This window comes from Ctenopharyngodon idella, chromosome 3 (genome assembly GCF_019924925.1).
Source record: "Ctenopharyngodon idella isolate HZGC_01 chromosome 3, HZGC01, whole genome shotgun sequence".
NCBI classification, from domain to species: Eukaryota; Metazoa; Chordata; class Actinopteri; order Cypriniformes; family Xenocyprididae; genus Ctenopharyngodon; species Ctenopharyngodon idella.
The window spans coordinates 22,233,843-22,258,964 of record NC_067222.1 but is presented as its reverse complement, the minus strand read 5'-3'; the positions used below and the strand labels follow the sequence as shown (position 1 = coordinate 22,258,964).

The 25,122-nt window shown below is 36.7% G+C and overlaps 1 protein-coding gene across 2 annotated transcripts in view; it reads right to left on the bottom strand.

The window, feature by feature from the left end:
* Window positions 1-5,125: 5,125 nt before the first annotated feature.
* igf2bp1 (insulin-like growth factor 2 mRNA binding protein 1) overlaps window positions 5,126-25,122 on the bottom strand; it is a 38,386-nt gene continuing 18,389 nt past the window's right edge. The window contains exons 3-15 of one of the 2 annotated variants that reach the window (XM_051887909.1): window positions 17,132-17,180; window positions 14,534-14,585; window positions 14,269-14,332; window positions 13,305-13,595; window positions 12,973-13,107; window positions 11,943-12,065; window positions 11,714-11,849; window positions 11,494-11,610; window positions 11,204-11,320; window positions 10,011-10,085; window positions 9,764-9,895; window positions 7,424-7,537; window positions 5,126-7,251 (exon numbers count right to left, since the gene is read on the bottom strand). In XM_051887909.1, the coding sequence (XP_051743869.1) occupies window positions 7,105-7,251; window positions 7,424-7,537; window positions 9,764-9,895; window positions 10,011-10,085; window positions 11,204-11,320; window positions 11,494-11,610; window positions 11,714-11,849; window positions 11,943-12,065; window positions 12,973-13,107; window positions 13,305-13,595; window positions 14,269-14,332; window positions 14,534-14,585; window positions 17,132-17,180 (1,552 nt within the window). In that variant the 3' untranslated portion in view covers window positions 5,126-7,104. Of the gene's footprint in view, window positions 7,252-7,423; window positions 7,538-9,763; window positions 9,896-10,010; window positions 10,086-11,203; window positions 11,321-11,493; window positions 11,617-11,713; window positions 11,850-11,942; window positions 12,066-12,972; window positions 13,108-13,304; window positions 13,596-14,268; window positions 14,333-14,533; window positions 14,586-17,131; window positions 17,181-25,122 lie in introns of both variants that reach the window. The other variant, XM_051887908.1, reaches the window with a different exon arrangement.

Here is a 25,122-nt window from a genome sequence, read left to right as displayed (position 1 = left end):
CAGATTCTCGTTCATTCCTGGATTAAGGCTCAAGTCTTCATTCCAAGTAATCGCAAAACTTTCAGAAGTCATTACTATTATGAAGAATATTAGCCTATATAAGTTTTCTAACGCCAACACATTCTAATTTTTCAGGTTAATATGGGAGACCATGGCTATTTGTCAGACAATAGGAGTAGGGAACCTAGGATTTTCAGCAACATTTATACAGTAAAACAATTATTTAATAATCTTGTGCTTCAAGAGTGTTTAAAAAATGCAATAAATTTAACAAATGTTATTTTTAAAATGTCACAATTTTCCCTAATTTCTAAAAAATACCCTTATTCATCCTTCAGTATAAATGTCTTCAGTGTAGTCTCTATTATGTTACGATATTTACTCAACTATGAAAAAATATAAATATGATAGTTTATAATAGATTATCTTTAAGAGGTTTTTGAAACCAATACACAAAATCATAGAGAAAATTTGTGGGACCTTTTGGACCTTTGACTCTTACTGAGATACAGATTAGTTACAACAAATCCTGGTGTAAATGACCCAATTACTGAAAAAAAAATAAGCTGCATTTGTCAATTTTATACCTCGACCTTAGCATCAACAAACTGTAAAATATCTGTATTTTTGTATTGTGGTCTTCTGCATTTAAGTGTCATACTGTGATTTAAATGTTTAATGGACAAAACTGCCTCTCAGTTCGTTCAGCTTTATTGTATCTAACAGTATGTGTTTTATAAAATATGACAGATGAAGCTAGAAGTGCCCAAGCGAACACAAACACACACAAATACAGCCCAGACACAAGAGGACACCGGTTTACTCATCTTTTATTGTCACATTCATATCTATGCTCTGTATTCTTTACAAGGAGTTCAAAACAATTGTGGATGAGAATCAAAGAAAATCAGGCAGGCAGAGGCTGAAAGTCCCGATAATGTCTGTGGCACCTGCTGTAAGAAGGGTGAAGGAATAAAGGTAGTCTGATAAAAGGTCTCCTTCCTCCTGTCTCATCCTCCTAAAATGTGCCCTATTCAATTCAACAGACCTTCACTCTCCTGTTGCATCATTACAGGTGAAATGAAACACAAAAAAATGAAAACGATTTCAACATCATGCTGCTCTGTGTGGCCTGAAAAGATACTATTATGTTGCGGTTCACAGAGAAAGAGAGCGGATTCTATTGCAAACATAAGAAATACAATCCTATGTCAATTTTTAAAAAGCCATCAGAAATATAAATCAAATAGAAAGATGAAGAATTTGTAAGTTAAAAAATAAAGTGAGTTTAATAATAATGAAACAAAAAAAAAAAAAAAAAATAGACTGGATAGTGAAATTGACATTTTTATGTTACTTCCCCTCCCACATATCTATTCCATTTCCAAATTCATCCTGAACAATTTCAAAAACAACTGAAGAAAAATCATCTTTGGAAGTAAAAGACTCTATCGACTACAATATGGAGATGCTGCTACCCAGTTGCTCAAATCATTTTATTATTATTATGATTATTATTATTGATTTATTAAGCTTAACATTTTTTGCGTCCTTTTTTTTAGATTTATGACATGTCCTATCCATTTGTCTTTATTCTAAGAGGTAGATCAACAAAAAAAAAGAAGAAGAAGAAAAAAAACATGGTTACAGGTGTCATGCCTTTTGATTCAGGCCGTGAAGTCATAAAATGGGACTACAGGTGGAGGACAGAATGTTAGTAGAAGCTCCAGGCAGAATGTGCCATTTTATTGCTGATTTAAATCTAGTTTCAGCAAAAAAAGAAAGTGAAGCTGTTTTGTGAAGGGCTTCTAAACAGGAAGGATTGTACTCGGGGTCAAGGCTGCATGGCATGGAGGTAGTGTGGTGCCATTGAGGTGGGAAAGGACACAGAGAAGATAGCGCAACAGGCACAACTGTGTGTTTCGTCTATACAGGTAATTATCAGTCACTCTACTAATGCTGGCCTAGTAACATTTGTGCCATGATGTGGAAGAGAATCCTAATTGAGCTTAATTGTGCACTAACCGAATTTCACAGGTCCCTCTCTCCCGTGCTAACCATCACACCACACATCCGTTTTCTGTCCTGCCACCTCACCCTCGAAAGAGTCCCAACTCTAAGCTGGAGTAGTATTCTATCCAAACGTCTACAGAAATGAAAAGCTAAAAATAAATTAAAACTCAAAAGTAAAACGTAACATGCACTTTCGCTCTCGTCTGCTTGATAAAAACAATCTTATGGCTAAGTCTTGAGGTAGCGTTCCTAGTTATGTGAGGTTTGAGTCGTCATTTGTAGCACCCAAATGTTTTCCTAAAGGAGAGGCCAGAAACTAGCACGGTGAGATACAACAGTGGCATGCAACGTCGATATGATAATCACACCCAACTAAGCTGCGCTTCAACCTGTGGTCTACGTGTAAATCTATGCACTGCAATGCAACTTTTCCCAGTGGACACTTAACAGTCCGTGTGACAAACGACAGCCATTCGTTTGACTCGTCACAGATTTGCATAAGTAAACAACATACTATCTTTTTTCGAAGCTCAAGTATGCTAGCGAAACGGTTCTACTGCTTGTTCAAGCCCTCGCCACCAACAACAACGTGTGGAGGACCGCGAAATAAAAAGGAGAGAAGAAAACATTTCCAAGTGCCAAACAGGAAGTCGACTCGCGGTACTCAGGGAACCGTGTATCTAATATATATATAGCACTGCATCCGTTCCTGACTGCGTACAGTCTTAATTAGTTCCTTTTTTCTGGAGTACAACAACAGAAGACAAAGAGAACCCCAGTTTGGCACAGGTATTACATGAAGAGTGAATCATTTGTTAGTATTTCAAATGAACTAGTAGCAGTGTAAGAGGTGTCTGTGCATAAAGAACTCTGATCGAGGGGAAACCTAGCTATAATCCAAACTAAACAAATGGAGACAATTTGAGAAAAAAAAAAACGAATGAGGAAAAATAAATTGCAAAGAAACTCAACATCCAACGACTGAACTGAACAGAGAAAACGGTCACAAACGAGGCCAGCGTGAGAGAGGGCGTTCTATTCCAGAACTGAAATGACGTCGCTCGCTAATGACTCTTTTGAATCGAATACTAACGTAAAACAAAAAAACGAGCGGATGAAGGTAGAGAGTGGTGTAAAGTGATGAAAGGTAATAACACGGGTTGAAAGGAAGGGGGCAAATGTGACATCTAAAAGCTTTACAAAATGTCCACCTGTCCATTGAAACGGTCCAGGACATCTCCCTCTCATCGCTTATACCTTTCACCCAAATAATAAAAAAATACAAAATAATAAAAATGCAATTACAATAACATATCTACTATTTCGTTGTTTTTTTTTTTTGTCAACTATGTTAGTTCTTGGAGATCTGCTGTTATGTTAATAATTCTCGCTCACATATTTTTTTTTTTTTTTTTGTCTTTTATTGATGAAACAGTTCGCAACCAGATGTCATGTCCAAATAAAGCTTGCTGTCAGAAATAAAAACAAAAAGGTAAAAGCAAAAAGGCTGCTGCAGTCTGAACAGAGCAGAAGTGTGTGAGTGTGTCTTGGTGTCTGACAGAAATCTATGGGCTGTAACAGGACAGACACTTCTTTCCCGCCTGAAGAGCAGTATGTATTGTGTCTCCATTGAGACAAGTCATGGACAAGTTCATTCCTCAAGCAGAAAACAGAAGACTGTCATCTAGTGTGAAAAAGGGAAGCTTTTGTAAAAAAAACAAACAAAAAAAACAAAAACAAAAACAAAATAAAAGACCTTGACCGGTTAAAGGATTAGTTGACTTTCAAATGAAAATTAGCCCAAGCTTTACTCACCCTCAAGCCATCCTAGGTGTATATGACTTTCTTCTTTCTGATGAACACAATCGGAGATATATTAATAAATATCCTGACGCATCCGAGCTTTATAATGGCAGTGAGTGGGACCAACGAGTATGAGCTGAAGAAAGTGCTTCCATCCACATCCATCCATCATAAACGTGTACTCCACACGGCTCCAGGGGGTTAATAAAGGCCTTCTGAAGCGAAGCGATGCATTTGTGTAAAGAAATACCCATATTTAACAAGTTATGAAGTCAAATATCTAGCTTCCACCAGACCGCCTTCCGTATTCAACTTACGAAGAAAGTGTAAAACTCTGGCGGTTCAAAAAGCTTACGCTACGTCCTACGCCTTGAATACGGAAGGCGGTCTGGCGGAAACTAGATATTTTACTTCATAACTTGTTAAATATGGATATTTTTTTACACAAATGCATCGCTTCGCTTCAGAAGGACTTTATTAACCCCCCCGGAGCCGTGTGGAGTATACCTTTATGATGGATGAGGCACTTTCTTGAGGTTCATACACGTTGGTCCCTTTCACTGCCATTATAAAGTTCGGATGCTTCAGGATATTTACTAATATTTCTCAGATTGTGTTCATCAGAAAGAAGAAAGTCATATACACCTAGGATGGCTTGAGGGTGAGTAAAGATTAGGGTAATTTTCATTTAATAAGTGAACATGCTGGCAAACCCTTCGCAGATGTCTAAATGGAACCTGAAAAGGACGCGGTCTGGCAGTGTCCATCCATCTTTAACGGCTAAAAGTCTTTCCATCCTTTATCCAATTAGTATTTTATTCTAAAAAAATACAAACAATTTTTTTCCAGATTGTTCCATCGAACAAATTATTTACAGGTTTAAATTTGAGAGTTATGTACGCTTTCATTTTATTTATTTTCATATTTTTTTTTGGCTCCCGTTTTTCAAAAGGTACCTTTTGTTCTCAGTCAGTTTAAAAAAATGAGTATGACCGAGGCCATAGAGTGTTTTCTATATTTCTGCCTTTTTAAAACACCCAAACCACTTCCCCAACAAAAAAGATTTAACACTTAAACTCAATTAGAAAACACACTCACGCACACTTGCACAGGACAATGGAGAAGGACGAGACTCCATCCAAAAGAAAAAAAAAAGAAAGATGTTAAATGGTTCACATTCGGTGTCTTAGGGCCGACGATGGTCGACATGCTTTTTTCGAGCAAGTCAAGCCCTTTTAAGTAAGCCAACCAATGTCAATGTGCAGAATGATCAAGATCACACCACAGGTGCAAAAATAAATGGCACAAGTTAGGAGAAAAGGCCATTTTTAGTTTTCTATAGTCAGCTTGCACAACAAACATACGCGTTTGCGTCAAAATTAAAATTCCTGTGGTATGGCAACATTCATTATGCACCAGTAAGAGATGGTAAGATCCGTCCTACGTCCCATTGGCCAATGATTTCAAGTGCGACTCTTCGAAGACCCCCAGGCTGGCCTAAAGGCTGCGAGACTCACAAAAACAATTCATCACTTTTCCTGGGAGTCCTTCTGAGCTCAGGTGAGGGGAAAAAAAACCTCAATTACACTCTCGCATACACGCATACCAAAAAAGAAAATAAAGGGAAAAAAAATTTAAAATATTTCTTCCTTAAAAAAATAAAATATTCAAGACTATCAGCTTTTATATAAAACACCAGCAAGCAAAAAAAAAAATATATATAAGTGGGGAAAAATTAAAAAGAAAAGAAGAACGAAATTAGGAATACTGAGGTAACAATACCCTGAGGTAGTATTTTTGTTTTTTTCTTAATTCATTTTATCTAATCTGTTCTAAGTTCAGTGAGAAAGGCCAGGACCCTGGCAACCTCATCGGCAAATGTCGAACAAAGTGGGCGAGAGAGAGCACAGAAACCATACTGCTGTCACCTGTTCTTGACCTTTGACCTAAAGGCAGGTTTGTGGAGGCTGTACCTGTCAATCAAACCTGGCATTCAGGACGACTGTCCTTACTTGATTCGGTCTCTGCATATTTTTACAGCATTGTTATTCTCAGGAAAATCAGAACAATACATCTGAAGACCAGGTTTACAGATGACGATTGCTTTTTAAAAATGCGAATATGTAAATCTCACATTCCTAAAAGAGAACACTTTTTAAAAAAATGCTCTATATCTGTTTTCTGAAATTACGGTACGCTCCATTTCATCGTCTCCCTGCTCCAATGCAATGAGGGGCCAGGTTAACTCACATATCATATATATATAATATATATAAAATATGCCGTTTGGGTGTGAGCGGCGCTGCAGCGATCATCGCCGGCGTGGTTTAGGGCGGAAATGTTGGCCTTCCGCACGTCAAAGCTGAGCCACTGCAATACAACTGCAGAGGTCAACTTTAGCCCACACGCTTACTGAACTCTCGCCGCACGTCCCGCCGGCCAAACGGCACGCAGCCTAAAAGGGAAGCCTCCAAAAAATGGCGCAAGCAACCCTCTCAAACCAGGTACGCGATTGTAGACGGTTAAACGTGCAGCATCTCAACTCAAAGTCATGAAGATTATATTTACAACCTCATTTTTTAATCTTTTTTTCATCTCGTCACCCCCACAGTTTAGCGTGGGGGACTTCAAGAGCAGTGTTAACAACTTTGGCCCCTCCCCTCATCTCTGATAGGTAGGGAGAAATCACCTGATTGGTGACCACGCCCACAAATAAATTGCGACTGGTTCTCTGCGCTCTCTCTCTCCCATCTCTACCTCACTGCATTTCATTAATAATACCTCTGAATAAACATTTCTATACATATATCTCTATCTTTAAAAAAAACACAGTTAAAATTTTTGAAGTGACTGCTGATGGCTGAGGGTCCTATGTAGCTGAAATCCTTTAGGAATACACACTTTTGCGGGACCATCATTATGCCCTATTCCTAAGAAGCGGCTATGTATAAAAGCTCTCACCAGAGGGCGCCCCGCACTGACGGACCTCCTCGCCATCCTCAGTCACTCCACCTGGCCTGGCATCTGGTCTCTGTTTTCTAGTCATCTCTCTTCTTTAGAAAAATCACTCTCTCTTTTTTTTCTTGTTCATTTTCACTAAACTTGTGTCCTCTTTTGCTCTCAGGCATATTTTTTTTTGTCTTTTGTTCTCTTTTTAATTCCCTCTCAGTTTGCTGCTCATTTCTCCCTGTCTACCGCTGGGTCTGTGTGTCACTCTCTCTCTCAGTCAGTCCGCTTGTTTGTCCTCCCATTTGTCTGTCCGTCTGACTGGATAGCTGCCCCGGCCTCTCACTTCCTCCTGGGTTCTTGTGCCAGTCCCTGCGGGGACCCCAGCTCAGTCATGCCCTGTGGATTGGGCCCCTGCTGGACTCCCATACCTCCTTTCTGCTGCTGCTTGACTTGTGTCAAAATGTCCCTGATCTTCCTCTGTGCCAACTAGAGAGGAAACAAAAAACAGCATTTTAGCATTGTCTGCTGTGCCATGTTTACATATAAAAGTTTTTGTTACATTCAAGTCAAATGAAATGTCAACCAAGCTCTTTGGGTGTCCACTCCTAAGTAAGTGAAGTGCATTTATGCAGGGAATAAAGAAAGATAAGCAACTCACCTGACTTGCGTAAAAGTGGCCGATGATTTTGACGATGACCTGGTCGTGTTCATCAGGGGTTTGCTCTCGGGGAACCACTACTTCAGCAGCGGTGAGGTTCTGCAGCTCATTCACCTACAATGGGTCATTTAAGCACAGGGAATCAATTAAATCAGTGGGATAGTCTTGATCAGCACATTCCATCAATTATTTATATATATATATATATATATATTAGTGTGTGCATATTTTATAAATAAATTAAAACTTATTCAGCAAGGATGCATTAAATTAATCAAAACAGAGTAAATACATTTATAATTTTAAGTTGCAAATAAATTGTTTTTTTTGTTTTTTTTTTACTTTCTATTTCATTCTTCATAAGAATCTTGTATAAAGTTTATCATAGTTTTCACCAAAAATGACCCATTCTCAAATACAAATTTTGGCTTAATTTGATGCGTTTATTCTTCATAAGAGTCTTGTATCAAATGTATCATAGTTTTCACAAAAATATTAAGCAACAAAACTGTTTTCAACATTGGTAATAATAAGAAATGTTACTTGAGCATAAAATCATCATATTAGAATGATTTCTGAAGGATCATGTGACTGAAGACTGGAGTGATTATGCTGAAAATTCAGCTTTGAAATCAAAGAAATATATATGTATTTATGTATGTATGTATGTATGTATGTGCCTCCTCAAAAAAAAAAAAAATAGGATGAGAAAATAATCCATATTACATATAAAACAACACAAATATTACAAATTATGACATTAAAAAGAGCGCAAGTCACTCGTATTTCTAAAGAAACACTGCCCAACAGCGACACCCGCAGGTAAAGTTACAGCAGGAGTCATGCCTCCCTTTCCACTCATAGAAAACCAACAGACCCCCTATAGCATGCAGTGGGTTTTGTGGGGGGTAATTGAGAATAAATGGGGGAAAGTCACATGAGAGGAGGCAATGTCTCCATCGTGCTATGATTGGATGTAATTGGTTATGATTGGATATGATTGGTTTGTGCAATAAATCCCGCCTCTTGTTTACGTGCACGTTCCGCCCATCAGTTTGAATGAATAAATGACGGCGTCAATGGGAAGACTAATTGAAAAGTAAGTAAACAGATCACCCAGTCAGATATGACCGCTTTATGTCACATCAAAGTCAAACTTGAAATGGACTGAAAACATGATTTTTAGTGCAATCAGCTTGGTGAAATTAAAAATACATCTTTGTGTCTGTGACAGACAGTGTTTACGGAGCATGACTGATGATCCAAAATAGCCTAAGTTGACTATTAAAAAGAAAAACATCAATACACAAATAAAATATATTGTTTAAATTGTTACAGCCTTTAGTTATTATTTTGGAATGAATGTAGAAATGCTTAAAACACTAACTTGATGAGATTGACTTGGTTTTGATAAATAGAACATATATTACAATACATTGTTAATGTAAAATTACAAAATAGAAGTGTATTTGGTTTCTTTTTTTCTTTTTTGATGTAATGTAAAGTAATGTTCATTTAACAATGAAGATGTGTCAACGTTAAGAGTAATGCACATGAATTTACATTTGATTCATAAATAAAAAATGTGCCTCCTCATTTCAGAACACCACTGCACGCCACTGATATATATATATTATATATATATATATATATATTATATATATATATATATATATATATATATATATATATGTTGGCAGCCAATTATTCTGAATAATATCTGCTGGTACCGATAGTTTGATTTTCTTAAGGGAAAAAAAAAAAAAATTCTCCCAACTAAAGATGTAAACTATACAGGGAAACCTCTCATTTGGTACAATACTATAATATTAGAGGTTTAAATGTTAATATTTCGTGATAAAATGGACAATTTAAAAAGTGGAGACTTTCTTATCATAAGCAACAAAGCTCTTTACAATTTTTAGATGGGAGACGTGCAACAATGTTTGGTGTAGGGAAAAACTGTGGACCTGGCAACCCTGGATTAAACTATGGGTGATTCATTGGGTCAAACATAGCCTGCTACATCAGTGCACCCCTAATATATACACTTCAAGTGAAATTTGCCATAAAAACATAATAAATGACTAGAAAATATACCTATTAAATACTACAGCTTGGTAAACAATTGCTGTACTATTAGCTGCTTACAATATTAGGGAATAAATAAATAATATAATAAGATTCATATTATTACATCTTTTAGATTAACAAAGTAATAAAAAAAAAATATCTGTCTCCAAAATTTCATATCATGTAGTAGCTTCATGGAAACTCTTCCTCTATAGAGGTGTTGTCATCTGACATCTATTAGCAATATGTTAATGATGTATGACTTACAGTTTTCCCGCCCTTTCCGATGACCCTTCCTGCTGCTGCAGCTGCTACTTTGATGTGCGTCTCCAACTTCACCTCCTCTTTGGGGCCAAAGAAGTTCTCCTCCTTCAGCTTACCGTATATTCTGCCTTGAGCCTAAAACACATAGGGCTTGATAAATGACTTGTGTATCTACTGAGGGCCTTCCTGACAACAAATTCCTCTCAAATATTTTCTGAAATGACTTTGCAAACCATGCATTCATGCAAACCTTGAATTGGGCCTCAGGTGGCCCCGTCACTATGACCATTCGCATTTTCGAGTCTGGAGCCTCTGCAGGGGCAATCTAAGGAAAAACGCATTTGGGATGTTTTAGGAATGTGTTGATTTCACTGAAAAACTCCAAGTAAAAACAATGATGATTCATTCATAAAAACAAAAAAGACTGATTCGTTGACAAACCAAAAACATTGCAAGAGGTTTGAAATGACACGAGGGTAAAAATACATGAATTTAAATTTTTGGGTGAACAATCTCGTTCTCCTATTGCATTCAGGTCTGTTTTGACCCAGAAGAGGGTACATCATTTAAAAAATAAAAAAAACGTTTTTTTGTACGAAGATGAAACTTTGCAAGTTTGTTAAGACTGTCAAAATAAATGTTTATTTTTCAGATTTTTTAAACAAAAATGTAAGAGATATAACCATTTAAACTAAATTGTTTCACCTTTTGTGTTCGGGTCCGTTTTAGACTGAAAGTGAACTGTGGCTTTACACATGAAATTATGCTGATTATCTTTTCATCTATTAGTTAGATTTGTCTCAAATTACTCCTGTAAAATACATTTAGCCTCTTTCCTACACTGACACTTTCCTACACTGACACACATTTTTCCTTCCCACTGAAGCTGCATTTTATTTATATGAAATGAAATAAATAATGTCTTGATGTGTTTGTAGAGCAAAAGTTCATAGACCAAATAGTCTAAATTTGAATTTGGAAAATTTGGAAAAGAAGAAAGTCCACATAAAGTTCACTTTGCTACTACCTATTGATGAACCATTTCAGCATGAAAAAGAAATTCAAGCTGTTTATGATCATAATTTTTTCATATGAAAGTATTGGTAATTCTCATATTATATGTTCTTAAAATACATTCAAATAACATTTCTCATAAATTAAATTTTAACTAATAAAAAGGGGATAAATTAAGTAATATCAGGTAAAAACATGGTAACATGCATTGTGCATTCACTCAATGAGAAGTTACTGATTAGATACAATATGATTTTAGTTGAAGTTATGACTGTTAAGCTTACGTTGCATCGGGTCCAAACAGACCCTGAAATGCAAAAGGTGTATTTACAGATTTTTAATGCATTAGGAGGGTTCATATAAACACTATTCTTCTGAAAGCATGGGAACCCGAAGAGATTAACCACAATGCATTTTAATAAAGGTTACCTTAATAGATGCTCCAGCAAAACGGCTTAGCTGCTTGATATGCTGTCCCTTCTTGCCAATAAGGGCTCCCACAGCTTGGGCTGGGATGTACACATGGACAGTCTCCTGTTCACAGGCCTGTAGGGAGACACAAAACAAATAACTATCACACCGCAACATATGGTGAACACCCCGAAAAACATTTGTGTTAACAGACCATAATAAGATAAAGATGCCACAGAGGCCTAGTTTATGTGACACCGGTATCTATGATTTTTAAAAGTAATAAATAGTGAGAAAATTGGTCGTACCCCAATAGGGCCATAGGGAGGACCAGGCACAGAGTTTCCGAGGGCAGGAGGCGGCATGGCCGAGGACGGCGGGAAGAGGCCAATGGCTCCCAGGTTTAGTCCAGGGATCAGGTGAGTCTGTTGCTGGATGAAATGGGAATGTAGATTCAGATTAGCCTTCACATTAATGTTTACTGGCCATGTAAGTTTTTCCACATTTTTCTCTCTTACACAAACTCACATTCATGGCAGCAATGTCATTGTCATATGCCTCCCGCACTTTCTTCATGATCTCCTGTTCCGCCAGGCAGCACGCTTCGATCGAGCCCTTCACTGTAATGGTCCTCTCTGGGTTATAAAGGGTCAGATCCTGCAGTCTGCAGTGAGAGACATTCAGAATATAAACTCTACCAATCGTGTTAAGGCAGCTCAGGGTTCCTTTGATTTTTTTGTGTCCTTTCATTTCTTACGGTGAAATTGTGATCTTGGTATCAGTGTCCTGTTCCACTTTCTTCAGGTTGCGTCCCTCTTTGCCAATCAAACGGCCAACAAAGTTGTTGTGAGCAAGAACCTTCAGAGGCACCTCATCAGCACTACCGGAAATGAATAAAGATTGTTAATAAAGATCTGAGAGCAGATATGAACTGACAATCCAAAGAACTGTATGAAAATGAAAATAAATCGCAAGTTTGGGGCTCTGTACGATCTTTAAATGTTTTTGAAAGTCTCTTATGCTCACCAAGGCTGCATTTATTTGATAAAAACAGTATTATGGCGAAATATTATTTCAACTTAAAATGTTTTCTATTTTAAAAATGTAATTTATTCCTCTGAAGGCAAAGCTGAATTTTCAGCATCATTACTGTAGTCTTCAGTGTCACATGATCCTTCAGAAATCATTGTAATATGATGATTTGCTGCTCAAGAAACATTTATTATTATCAATGTTGAAAACAGTTGTGCTGCTAAAAATGGTAACACTTTATTTTAGGGTTCAATTCTCACTTTTAACTATTAGCTTGCATATTACTAGAATATTGGCTGTTTATTAGTACGTATAAAGCACATATCAATGCCTTATTCTGTATGACCTTATTTTACATCCCTTATTCCTACCCAATACCTAAACTTATATGCTACAAATATTAATAAGCAGTAAACTAGGAGTTTATTTAGGCAAAAGTTGTAGTTAATAGTGAATATGTGTTCCCCATTCTGAAGTGTGACCCTAAATATTTCTGTGGAAATTGTGATACATTCTTTGATGAATAGAAATTTCAAACAAACAGCATTTATTTGAAATATAAATCTTTTGTAACAATATAAAAGTCTTTACTGTCACTTTTAATCAACTGATGAATAAAAGTACAAATTTATGTTTGTTTGTTTTTTTAAAAAGACTCCAAACTGGTAGTGTAGATTACACTTGCAAATATGAAATGTGTAAGGAATCACCGTTCTGGACTTGACTGAGTATGTAAACTTGTCATTATCACTCACGTTTTGGTGTCCTTGGCCTCCTGGTTCATGATTTCCAGGATCATGCGACAGGCAGCTGAACAGCCCTCTGGGGTAGAGTGGATACTTATGGGCTTTTCGGCAGCACCTGCGTTCTCTTTACGATGCACATCAATCCTAAGAGATGAGAGAAGAAGAGCAGGAGGTATCGTAAATGTTATGCAACAAACAGTGAATAAAATATACAAAGGCACAAGCAAAATAAAAAAAAAACACCTTAAAAATCATGAACTATTCGTGAACTATTCTTTTAAATTAAATTAGTGTCTGTTCCATTCCATAATATTTAGCATAAAATCACAGCAAACACTCACTTGCTCTGGGTCTGCTTGGTGATGTTACGGATGGTGGCGCCCTCCTTGCCAATGATGGCACCCACGTATTGTGTAGGCACTAGCAGTCTGAGAGGGATGTCAGCGTGCTGATGTTTGGAGGGGATTCCCGAACCAGGCGACATCTGGCGGGAGTTTCCTCGTGGACCGTATCCGGGACGACGGCCATTGTCTGGGCCTCGTTGAGAGTCGACCTCAGAGTTCTCGTCGGGGATGTATGACACACGCAGGGCGTTGTTCTCAAACTGGTAACCGTTGAGCTTCTGAATAGCTCTTTGGGATGAAATGCATGAATAGTATTCATGAATGCAGGGTTTATAGTAACTGACAGCCTCTTGGGAGAAAATGTTACTATGGTGTGGATGAATGCTGACTGATTAAATACACAAAGATTAAATCATATGGATAATTTCACAGTGCAACATAAGGGATTTGCCTAAGAGGTTATTAAGAAACATTATGAATTAATCCGATGAAGAATCCTGCCTGACACATCTCATATTTTGCCAAGCAGAATAAAGCCTGCAAAGCAGCTAAATCACCAGTAGGTGTCAGCCTCAAACAAGACAAAATAACACAATGAGAAGGCTTGTGCCTTGTGGTAGTTTCATTTGATATTACAAAAAGACAAGTCATTTATAAAGCTGAAATGTGTAATTTTTTGTGTTAAAATATGTTCTATTATCCCATCCTAAAATGCACACAGACATTTGTAGATTTTGTTTTTTTACTAAAAATTAAAAACACTGGTGCTTTCAAAACATTGAGAATCTAGACCAACCCAGCACAGTGACATTTTCTCAACCAATGCTGTGAGTTTGGGGAGGGGCTATCTGTTTGTCCGACCAATGGCAGACAAGGAAATCTATTTGAGAATTTAATGACACTAGTGGAAAAATTACACACTTCAGCTTTAAATTAAGGTTGCAGGGCAAAGTCCACTCACTGTCTAGCCTGCTCCCGTGTCCCATATGTGACGTTCACAACTGCAGTCTCACTGTCTGTATTCACTGTGAGGAAAAAATAAGAAACAGAGTGTACATTACTTACTGATACTGTAAAAGATTTAGGAACATTTATAAGTGTTCAGTATGAATTTTTCTTCAGTATGAACTAGTCTGTCACAGCAATACAAATTATTGTATTATTTCATTAGTATTCCCTTCAAAGTCTATAATTCAAAACAAATGACACGCGAGGCATTTATTTACCTTGTTCACAGTTCTCAACAGTTCCATACTGGGCAAGCAGACCATCAAGAACCTACAATGGATAAAAGAGAACGAAATAAACGCAAGGAAAAGAAAAGCATATGTGCTGCAAAGACTTGTCTTGTTTTCCAGTAAAAAAAATTAAATATTCTTAAATCAAAACATTTATTTTGGAAGCAAAATGACTTAATTGTGACACATTTTTCAGAAAACAAGACTTAAGATTTCAAAGGGTTAGTTAACCCAAAAATTTCTGTCATTAATTACTCATCCTCATGAACACAAATTAAGATATTTTTGATGAAATCTGAGAGGTATAGGACTCATCCATAGACAGCAACATGAGACAGCGACGAGAATACTTTTTATGCGCAAAAACAAAACAAAAATAACGACTTCATTCAACAATATCTTTTCTTCTGTGTCATTCTCTTATTCTGTTTACATTCAGCGCTTCCAGGGTCTATGTCAGAATGGCGACTCATTATTGGCAAGAAAAAGTATTCTTGTCACTTCATAAAATTAAGGTTGAACCACTGCAGTCACATCGACGGTTTTAACGATGTCTTTAGTACCTTTCTGGACCTTGAAAGTGGTAATTAAATTGCTGTCTATGGAGGGGTCAGAGAGATCTTAGATTTCATAAAAAATATCTTCATTTGCGTTCTGAAGATGAACGAAGGTCTTACGGGTGTAGAACGACATGAGGGTGAGTAATTAATGACAGAATTTTCATTTTTGGGTGAACTAACCCTTTAAGCGAGTTTATGCTTAAAACAAGAAAAATATCTGTCAATGGGATAAGAAAAATAAACATAATTCAAAGAGAAAACAGGATTATTTTTCCTCACAATTTTCAGAAAACAAAACTGAATATCTTAAGTCACTTTCCTTCAAGTAAATGTATCTTGATTTTTTTTTTTTTTAAAGATATTTGTAATGGTTTTCAGGAAGGCCCCAACTGATTGGTTTCACACAAGAAATAGAAACTCAAATTCCCTACATCAGCCTTGTTTTTTTAAGTACCAGTGTATAGCTTGTTTAATGAAGCTACATTCTTAAAAAGAAAGGTTCTTTATTGACAGCTTTAGATTATTAAAAAGTTCTTAACACTAATAAAAGAATGGTTCTTTTAAGAACTATTAATTGACAGTTTCTTTGGGGAACTCCTTTTGTAGCCTTTAATTTTAAGAGTCTAGCCAAGAGAACAAGCCATCTGTAGTTTAAAACCGTTTTTCATTCATCAGGACCTCCCAGAACTCTGAAACTCGGATTAAAACTTGTCTTGTCCCAAACTAAAACAATCAGGTATGTAATTTTGTGTATGATAATAACAGGCTTAAGTTCCATACAGAACTTTACGTCTGTCAAACTGAACTACACCAAACCCAGTTGGTGTCAGATTGGTTTTTGCCACCAGGGTTTCGCCTCCTAGTGGCTGACACTGGTGCAAGTGACTGGCAGAAGCGGGGCCTGCTGGAGACGTGCCAAGAAAGACCCCGCCCCACAAGAACAACAGTAAGGCAGTACAACCACCATCAGAGAACGCACACACTGTGCCACACCCGCACACACACACACACTCTCACACACACACACTCTCACATACCCAGACGCTGTATGTTGATGGTGTAATCTCATAATCACACACAGATCACCTAACCTGAATGACATGGATAAAACTCAAGAGTTAAACCAACACGGGGCACTGCCCTTGCCAGAACATGTAGGGGAAGTTCAAACTTTGCTATTTAGAGTCAGATTAAAATCAACGCGTTGCTGAAATTTGCACTAAAGCGACGAGAATTACACAACTGATTTTATAATTATTTCACAATGCATTTTTGTCCACATAAATATTAAAACATTTACATCTTAAAAAGGATGCTTGATTTTTTTGTCAGGTTTCTTTTTGGAAGAAAAATACAGACTTTTTGTTGATACTGATATACTTTCTCATATTCCAATGGAATGTGCAGAGACAGTGATTTTCTTGTTTTAGGCATAAACTCACTTAATTTTTTCAGATAACAACACTGAACCATCTTAAGTCATTTAACTTCTCAAATAAAATACTTTCTTGTATTCCAACAGAAAGTGCAGAGACAGGTATAAGTACACCATTTGTAGCTTAATCTTCCACAAAAAGTGTAAACTTTTTAGTAACTCTCAAAACCTCAGATTTAAACTTGTCCTAAACTAAATTAACAGGTATGTATTTTGATAACAGTATTCATTTCTCCATGTGAAACTTTGCATCTGTCCCGACCAGCACAAAACAGCAGCATTGTTTTGCGGCAAGATTATCTGAAATTTTGTTTGGTGACGTGAGTGTTGTACAAACGGCTTCACGTTTACGTTGTACATGGTGTTTTTAGGTCAAACTTAGGATACTGTCTGAAACTATGAATGGAGAAGAATCATAAAGCACACAATAATTTATTCTAGGATTAGGCTTTAATCTATGTCTGGAAAAACCTCCTTAAGAGCTACTCTGGCTCTTCAGCAGAACATTTGGGTGAAGAGCATCATTGTGTCGATTAAGAAAAACTGAGAAGGTCTTACTGTCAGAACAGACATGGACACACCCAGACTCACCTCCCACTGTAGGTGTGGCGGAATGTTTCTGATCTGAAGTTTTCTGGTCCTGTAGAGGGAGAAATGAAGAGAAACAAGGTTTAGAAAAGGTTCCCCTCACAAACATTGCTTGATGAAACAAGTGTCGTCAATATATCCAATACAAATTGACAGGAGCGGTCGCAGCCACAGACATTTAACTATTCTCAAAGTTTGCACCCACAATCGCATAAAAACGAATTACGCTAATGACATCGGGTGATTCAATGTCATCCAAATTCTGATTTACGCTGGCGGCTAGTGTTCAGAACGGTCCTGGTCTTGTCTACATCTAAATGATGTGGCAAGAGATGCATGGAAGGGTGAAAGTCAAAGTCAGAACAGGGATAAATCCATCTGAACAGTAACTTTCATCATAAATGGCACTTAATTTTAGCTCGTACATTAATACTTTTATCCTTTCACATGCCAAAATCAAGATCTTTTTTAACATTGCAAATTATGTGCTAAAAAAAAAATCTGTTTTTTCATTTGAAGGTATTTTACAACTTTAGATGTATCAATCGAAGGGAAGGAAAAATATTTTATAAGGAAGGACAAATCTAGTTTAAAACACTTAGTATTCATATTGGATTCATGTAATTTAAAAGAAAGATTTGTTGTGATGTGAAAAGTTTTTCTTACACATTGAACGTGAGTATACACATCTTAATCATGGCATGAATTATTCATTCATAAACATTACATTTTTGGAGAGTTGCACCAGATACAAAAAAAAAAAAAAAAAAAAATCCTAGTCAACTAAACTAAAAACTACAAAATCTATTACTAAAAAAAAAAAAAAAAAAAAAAAAAAAAAAGAATTTTATTTCCGAAATTTGGTTGTTACAGAAAATGTTGTTACATGCAACCATATATGTATACTGCATTTTTAAATTAAACCAAGCAGCTAAAATGCACTATAAGTAAATATAAATACATGTAAATGTAAATATAAATATTTGTTGTGGATCAGTCTAAAACTTTGACATGGTGTCGCACATGTTCAAGAAAAAAAAATAATAATAATAAATGTGTTAATTCTAGAATCATTGTCATATTTCTAGAATGACAGTTTATTTTCCTGAATTGACAGTGTACCATCTCAAAACCGAGGACAGAACGTGAATGGTCAATATAAGTGATCTGAAATCTCATATAACTTATAGTTAGGTAGATTAAACGTTGTGAAGATGCTTGGGAGTATCTCTCCTGCTCGACGTTTGTGGAAGCGAGATGGAATGGGGAGAGAGAGAGAGAGAGAGAGAGAGAGAGAGAGAGAGAGAGAGAGAGAGAGAGAGAGAGAGAGAGAGAGAGAGAGAGAGAGAGAGAGAGAGAGAGAGAGAGAGAGAGAGGAGAGAGGAGAGAGAGAGAGAGAGTGAATGGGTATATTGAAACTAGACACGGATGTAGTTTAATGCCAGCTGCCCCGGAAGCTTCCAAAATCATCAGTCAAGAAAGAGAGAAAAAAAGAACAGCAAGTAACGAAAAAGCAACGTCAAAGCAATGCAATGCGGTCAATAAAAAGATGCAGAAAGATTTATAAAAAGAAAAAAAAAAAAACCAAGTGAATCAACTATAAAGTCCAATTGTGAACTGCAGCATGGCATTGCTCCATCACCATAACAATGGCATGGTTAAGAGGAGACGGTCATCCAGATAACCTACACACAGCTGCAGCATTCTGGAACCTCTAGGGGGCGTAGCAGCAAACTTCTGATGCAATGCATGCATGTAGGATCAAAGAGGGAAATGGGTGCCAGGGGTCATTTGGGAGGGGCGTGCAACTCTGCTTTGGTGACTGAGACCAGAAACCCTAAAGACCTCTGAACTCCACAAGGTTGACACCCACCGGTTGACCAGCAGAGAAAATGGCGCCGTTTGCTCACGTTCTACCTCCCTTCATGCAAATGGCGGGCAAAACAGCCAATCAGGGAACAAAGAATCCTGCCAGGGTGTTTCACGCCACACAGATCAGCAATGCGAGCGTGGCTAGGCCAAACAAAACCAAATGAAACCATGTACTGTACAATTTTGAAAATGGCCATGTAGAATTTGAAGGCCTTGTTTAAGATGTTAGCGTATATGTACTTTCTTTTTTTTGTTGTTGGCTCCCAAGATCATTCACAATTCAGGATGAATGCAACATGTCTTCCAGTGAGTTTCAAGTAAATTGAGAGCAGAAAAGCACCTAAAGGTACAACAAATGTTAACAAAAGGCAAAGGCCACACAAACACCACCAATCTGTTCACTCCCCCACTGATCAATCACCTCGTTCCCAAACCCATCCCCCAACCTGACGCTTCCGCATCCCACCCACACTCGCCACACACCCGCAACAGAGTTTTTCATCCCCACCCCCACTGATGAAAAACATCCCTCTTGTTTGGCACCTTTGAATCCATTTAAACACATCATGTCACGTCCCACCAAGTCTCTGACCACTCTGATTGGTCAACGGCAGGGAAATCACGGCCACATGAATGAGGTGAAGAGGACTGACACCCCTTTTGGTCTCTTTTTCTATTGTTTAAAGACGAAAACATGCCTAAACTTTGCATTTCTGAATTGACCTGTAATGCTGCAACCATGGAGCAGTGGATGATGGGACACCAACCACAAATCTGTTAACATGCTCAAATTCTCCAGAAAGAGTTGCATGGGATTTCTCTGTATTTTATGGTGTGGCAAATAAAATCTATGTTTAGATTTGGCTTTAGTTAAAACGGGAATCTCAACACACACTGAAACATAGAAAGCTCAATCACACAGCACTACAAAGACGATAAAAATGCTAATAAAAAGACCAAATAACAATAACAGAAAAGAACAAGAGGAGAAAAGATTGAAAGAAAAAAATGAAGAGATTCACCCCCTACAAGGGTCAAAGGTGAGGGTCCTATAGGCAAGCGAATAGCATTAGGGGGAGGGTGTGTGTGTGTGTTAGGGTTGGTATCTGTCCTATAGGATCGGCTCAGTGGTGCATTACTGAAGTTTACTCCTATGTTGAACTTGTAAGCGTGAAAGAAAAAGCATAGATATGACTATATGGCTTGAGATAAGATTCACCAGAGACTATAGCAAGAGTTTGGAAAGATGTATGTGCGTTTAATCAATAAATAATCATACATAATTGTTATAATAATCATATAAAATAATCCAAAAATGTTTGGTCTTTCAGTAAAGAGATCTGAAATTCATACTAGCTGGAGCGTCTAGCAAAACTCTATCCGTTACACACACACAGCATCACGTGAGCAAAAAAAAAAAAAAACATTAAAGGGAAAAGAACTATACGTCTTGACACAGTTAAGCACATTCAGTTCCTCCACACACACCACGCAAACATGCTTAAACACACACACACACACACACGTTTACTTCATCTAAATAAGGCCATACTATACACTCCTATTAAGTTTAAGATCAGTAAAAAAAAATTATTTTAAGAAATATATACTTTTTTTTCCCAACAAGGATGCATTAAATTCATCATAAAAATAAGTAAAGACATTTATAGTGTTACAAAACATTCCTATTCCAAATAAAAAAATTCTATTCAAAGAATCATGAAAAAAAATGTATCCTGGTTTCCATAAAAGTATTAAGCAGCAACATTTTCAACATTGAGAATGATAAATGTTTTGTAAGCATCAAATCATCATATCAGAATGATTTCTGAAGGATCATGTGACACTGAAGACTGGAGTAATGATGCTGAAAATTCAACTTTACCATCACAGAAATCAAATACATGAACATAGAGACTTTTATAATCTTACCGACCCCAAATGTTTGAATGGTAGTGAAATTAATTTATATTTGATTATATTTATTGCTAAAATATTTAAATATTTCAACAGTATATTTTTGTTAAATATAGGCTATGTAATTTATAATTTAATATACTTTTAGTATATGTGAATTCATGTATTAAATGTATTACACCTTTTTGTATTGTTTAGTTAACAACTATAGCCAAGTAAACCCACAAACACATATAAAGTTGGTGCACCTCCACCACCGTCATTGCTTAACATTAGCAAGACCTCCAGTACATCCAGATGCATGATGGGCCAGTTTCAGCTGGCTTGGAGGAATCAGCAGGGCTTCATCAAATGGAGACACATCTTATATTCACAAACACACTCCAAAAGCCTGGACTAATCAAACACACACACACACACTAAACTCATGTACATTGCTTGCTGACTATCTCTTATATGTGCCTTAGGGTTAGTTTGTCTTAGATGATAAATCAACAAAACCTATAACAGAATTTACCGTGGTATCTAAAAGGTCTTTAGAAAAATTAGAAAGTGATAAGCAAATCTGCTCCTTCTGTGCATGAAACACTCACAATACACTAACAAAACATTTTAAAACAAACAAGTGCAGGGAACAAATGTGTCACAGTGACATTAAACACACAGGCAGACTCCTACACCGACAGCACTACACAGGTGCATGCAAACGTATGTCTGTATGAAAGGCACTAAAATCCTCCAAACCACTTTTGATGAGCGTAGGCCTGTCAAAAAAGAAGAAAAGACACAAATCTGGAAGACAAATGCATGTTGTCGAGGATAATAAACGTGCTTCCCAAAACATTGCTCTCCATTTAGTCTCAACGGATACACTATTAAAAAACTGAATTGTGTCTGCTCTACAAGCTTTACCAAGCAATCATCTTAAAAGCTTTAGACACTGGGAATCCTTTTCTGTCAACGGTGTGTGTGGGATTTTTTTTTTTTTTTTTTTTTTAAACAGAGGAACAACTAGTTGGAGGAAAGAGGTGGGAGAAATGAAGAAATCATGCAAGAGGGTTTGGACTAAATACAGGGAAATACTATTTTTTGAAACTAACAATTTCAGAGATTACATAATAGAGACAAAAACATGGTTAATGTGATTTGTAGTGAACATTCAGGTCAATGTCTCCATTTCAAAGTGCAAGAACAAAGTCATAATTGACATTTAATTATGGCATTTAAAGCTACAAAATGTAGAAATCTGACAGTAATTAACCAATTCGAGGCCCACAGTGTGAAAGGTCCAACAGGAAACCAAGCACACAGGAAGTCAAAAATCACCCTTTAGAAGTCAAAGCGCTCATCGAGCAACTTCCTGTCTTGCTTTCAGCCATTTCCACCTCAGCCAATCAGAGGTGAAGTTGATTAAAAAAAAAAATGGGGGAAGATAAGCACAGAGAGAGAGAGAGAAAGAAAGAGGAAAAAGAAAAACAATATGTACCAAGCAAAGAGCAATCACTTACATCCTTAACCCCTCCTCCATCACTCACTCATTCACCTCTCTCTCACACACACACACACACACACACACACACACACACACACACACACACACACACACACATATGTTTACTACCCCTAAACCTGCCCATCACAGGAAACTGTCTGCATTTTTTAAATTTCAAAAAACACCATTTAGTATGTTTTTTTTTTGGTTTTTTTTAAAGCCATTTGGTTTACGAGGACACAGGAAGTGTCCTCATAAACCATGTTTACGTTGTAATACCCATGTCATTATACACATTTGTGTCCTCATAAACCATGTATACAAGAACACACACACACACACACACACAAGCAGCTGATTATGGATACCTGAATTATAAGATTACGAAATATGATGCCAGTTGAACTTAAGAGTCATCAAGTTTTTTTTTGGAGCTTTGCAACGCATATAGAGAAAAAAACTACACATAAAGGCCAGTGAATCAACCTAACTTACCTGCTAAATTGTCCATATATTCAAGTAGCAAAATATCAAACTGCATAGTAATTGAACTGCATTTGGGCGTAAGAAGGATCTGATATGAAATGGCATTTCAGATTCTTTATAAACGTTTTGCTCTATACACACTGTGTGGCTTATTTTTAAAAAAAAGTTATTTTTGGAGAATTTATTGAAAAAAAATTAAAAACTTATGACACCTCTAATTTGAGCTTAAAAGACCTAGATTGGTCTGAAAACAAGGTCACACTGCGAATTATATACAGTCAAACCAAAATTTATTCAGACAACTTGAACATTTCATTCATTAATACAGTTTATTCACTATAGTTTAAAAAAAATGGTAATAAACTATGACAAGATCTCAGAGTTAAACTGTCAGAAAAAAAATCAATCCTAATTATGTCAGATAACACTTGAGCAAAACATGGTCAGGTCAAAGTGTCTGAATAATTTTTGGTTCCAATTTATCATCAATTTTACTGGTAGTCCACTGTATGAAGAATTTTTGGATATAAAATATCACAGTTTACTTTATTTTGCTATCCTCACTTACATAAATGAACTATAGTGTCCTGCACCCACTAGTAAAAATATATCAAAAAGGTCTGAATAATTTATGGTTTGACTGTATATTCTTATAATTTTACTATGGTAAACATTTCAGAAGGAAAACATTTTCTTGCTTAAAAAAAATTAACCACATTTTTAAATCAAACAAAATGTTTTAATCATTTTAAAACAAAACGATATACAAAAACAAAAATATACCCTTTCTATAGTCAAATAATAATATTTAAACGTATTATAAAAACGGTTGCACTTTATTTTACAGTATGTGTACTTACCTAAGAAAATACTGGGTAATATAAGGTAGCTGTAGGGGTTAAGGTTAGGTTTAGGGGTAGGTTCAGGGTTAGTACCTAGTTATTACCCAGTTATTGTAATAACTAATAATTGAATCATATGTACATGGGGAACAGGACTGTAAAATAAAGTGCTACCATAAAAACATACAAAACAAAATATAGTATTTCTACAATATAAATCACTTTTATTATACTCAGCACAACGTTTATACTTATAGTTTTGCAAAAATGTTTGCTACACATAGATAGCACAATTTTTATTTTTTTTTTAAATAAATCAGAGAGAAGTGTTATTTTTACTATAGGCTAATTAAAATGGTGTACATAAAAGTAACTAACAGTTTCAGCACTAATTTCTTTTTCAGCTAAAACAAATCTTTTTTTTTTCTTTCAATAAGCAAATCTTATTTTACTTAATTATTGTATTGTACTAAGTTAAATTAAAAAAAAAAAATCTAACCTGCATTCTCCTGAAAGCACAAAATAATATTCTACAGCACTGAATTCAGCCATTAAGATAATGAAACTGCATGTAAAAATGTAAACAGCCGTAACTGAAATGATACAATGCTAAACCTTCTTTTCAACATGATACACTGTGGTTTTACAGAGGTACGACATGAAACAGAACTTCAGTCAGTAAACTGCCAGTGGAGCTTCGTACAGCAAGGCCTCTGCAGCCAACACTGAAAATGGCGGGTAAGTGTGGGAGGGGATGGGGTGGATCCTAAGTTCCACACACCTCCCTTTCCCGCTCTTTGCGTAACAACGAGTCCACGGAGGGACGTTGTAAGCTGCTTAAGGTCTAGATGGACGTGGAGGTTCCCCAAATCAATGAAAATATCTTCGTAACGAAGGATCAGTGTTCAGTTTCTTGGCTGTGTAGAGAGCTAAAGGTGTGAGACGCCATTGAAGATACCCTCTCGCCCGAGGGGACCAGATTTGGTGGTTCCAGGCATTGAATGGAACAGCAAGGGTTAAGCCATAAATCAAAGTGGTGTAGAGAGTAGCAGCGATGGTGAGACAACTTTACCAGAAATAACAGACGTCCCATCCCCCCTTTTTCCTGCTTTCTTCTCACTCTGTTTCACGTTCCCTCTTTCTACACTCCTCCCTGTGGAGCTTTCTGCTCTGCATTACCTGATAGGCCTTCCCACCCCCTCACCGCTCTGCTTTTTTTCCCCTTGCCCTATTCCTCCGAGAGGTGAAAGGTCACTCCCCAAGCTTAGCAAACAACACATGCTGATGCAACCCTGTAACATACCAGAAGAAGAGAGGGGGGCGATATATTGCTTACTGCCGGCCCCAGCAATACAGTCGTATAACAATGAAAGCAATAAAAATAA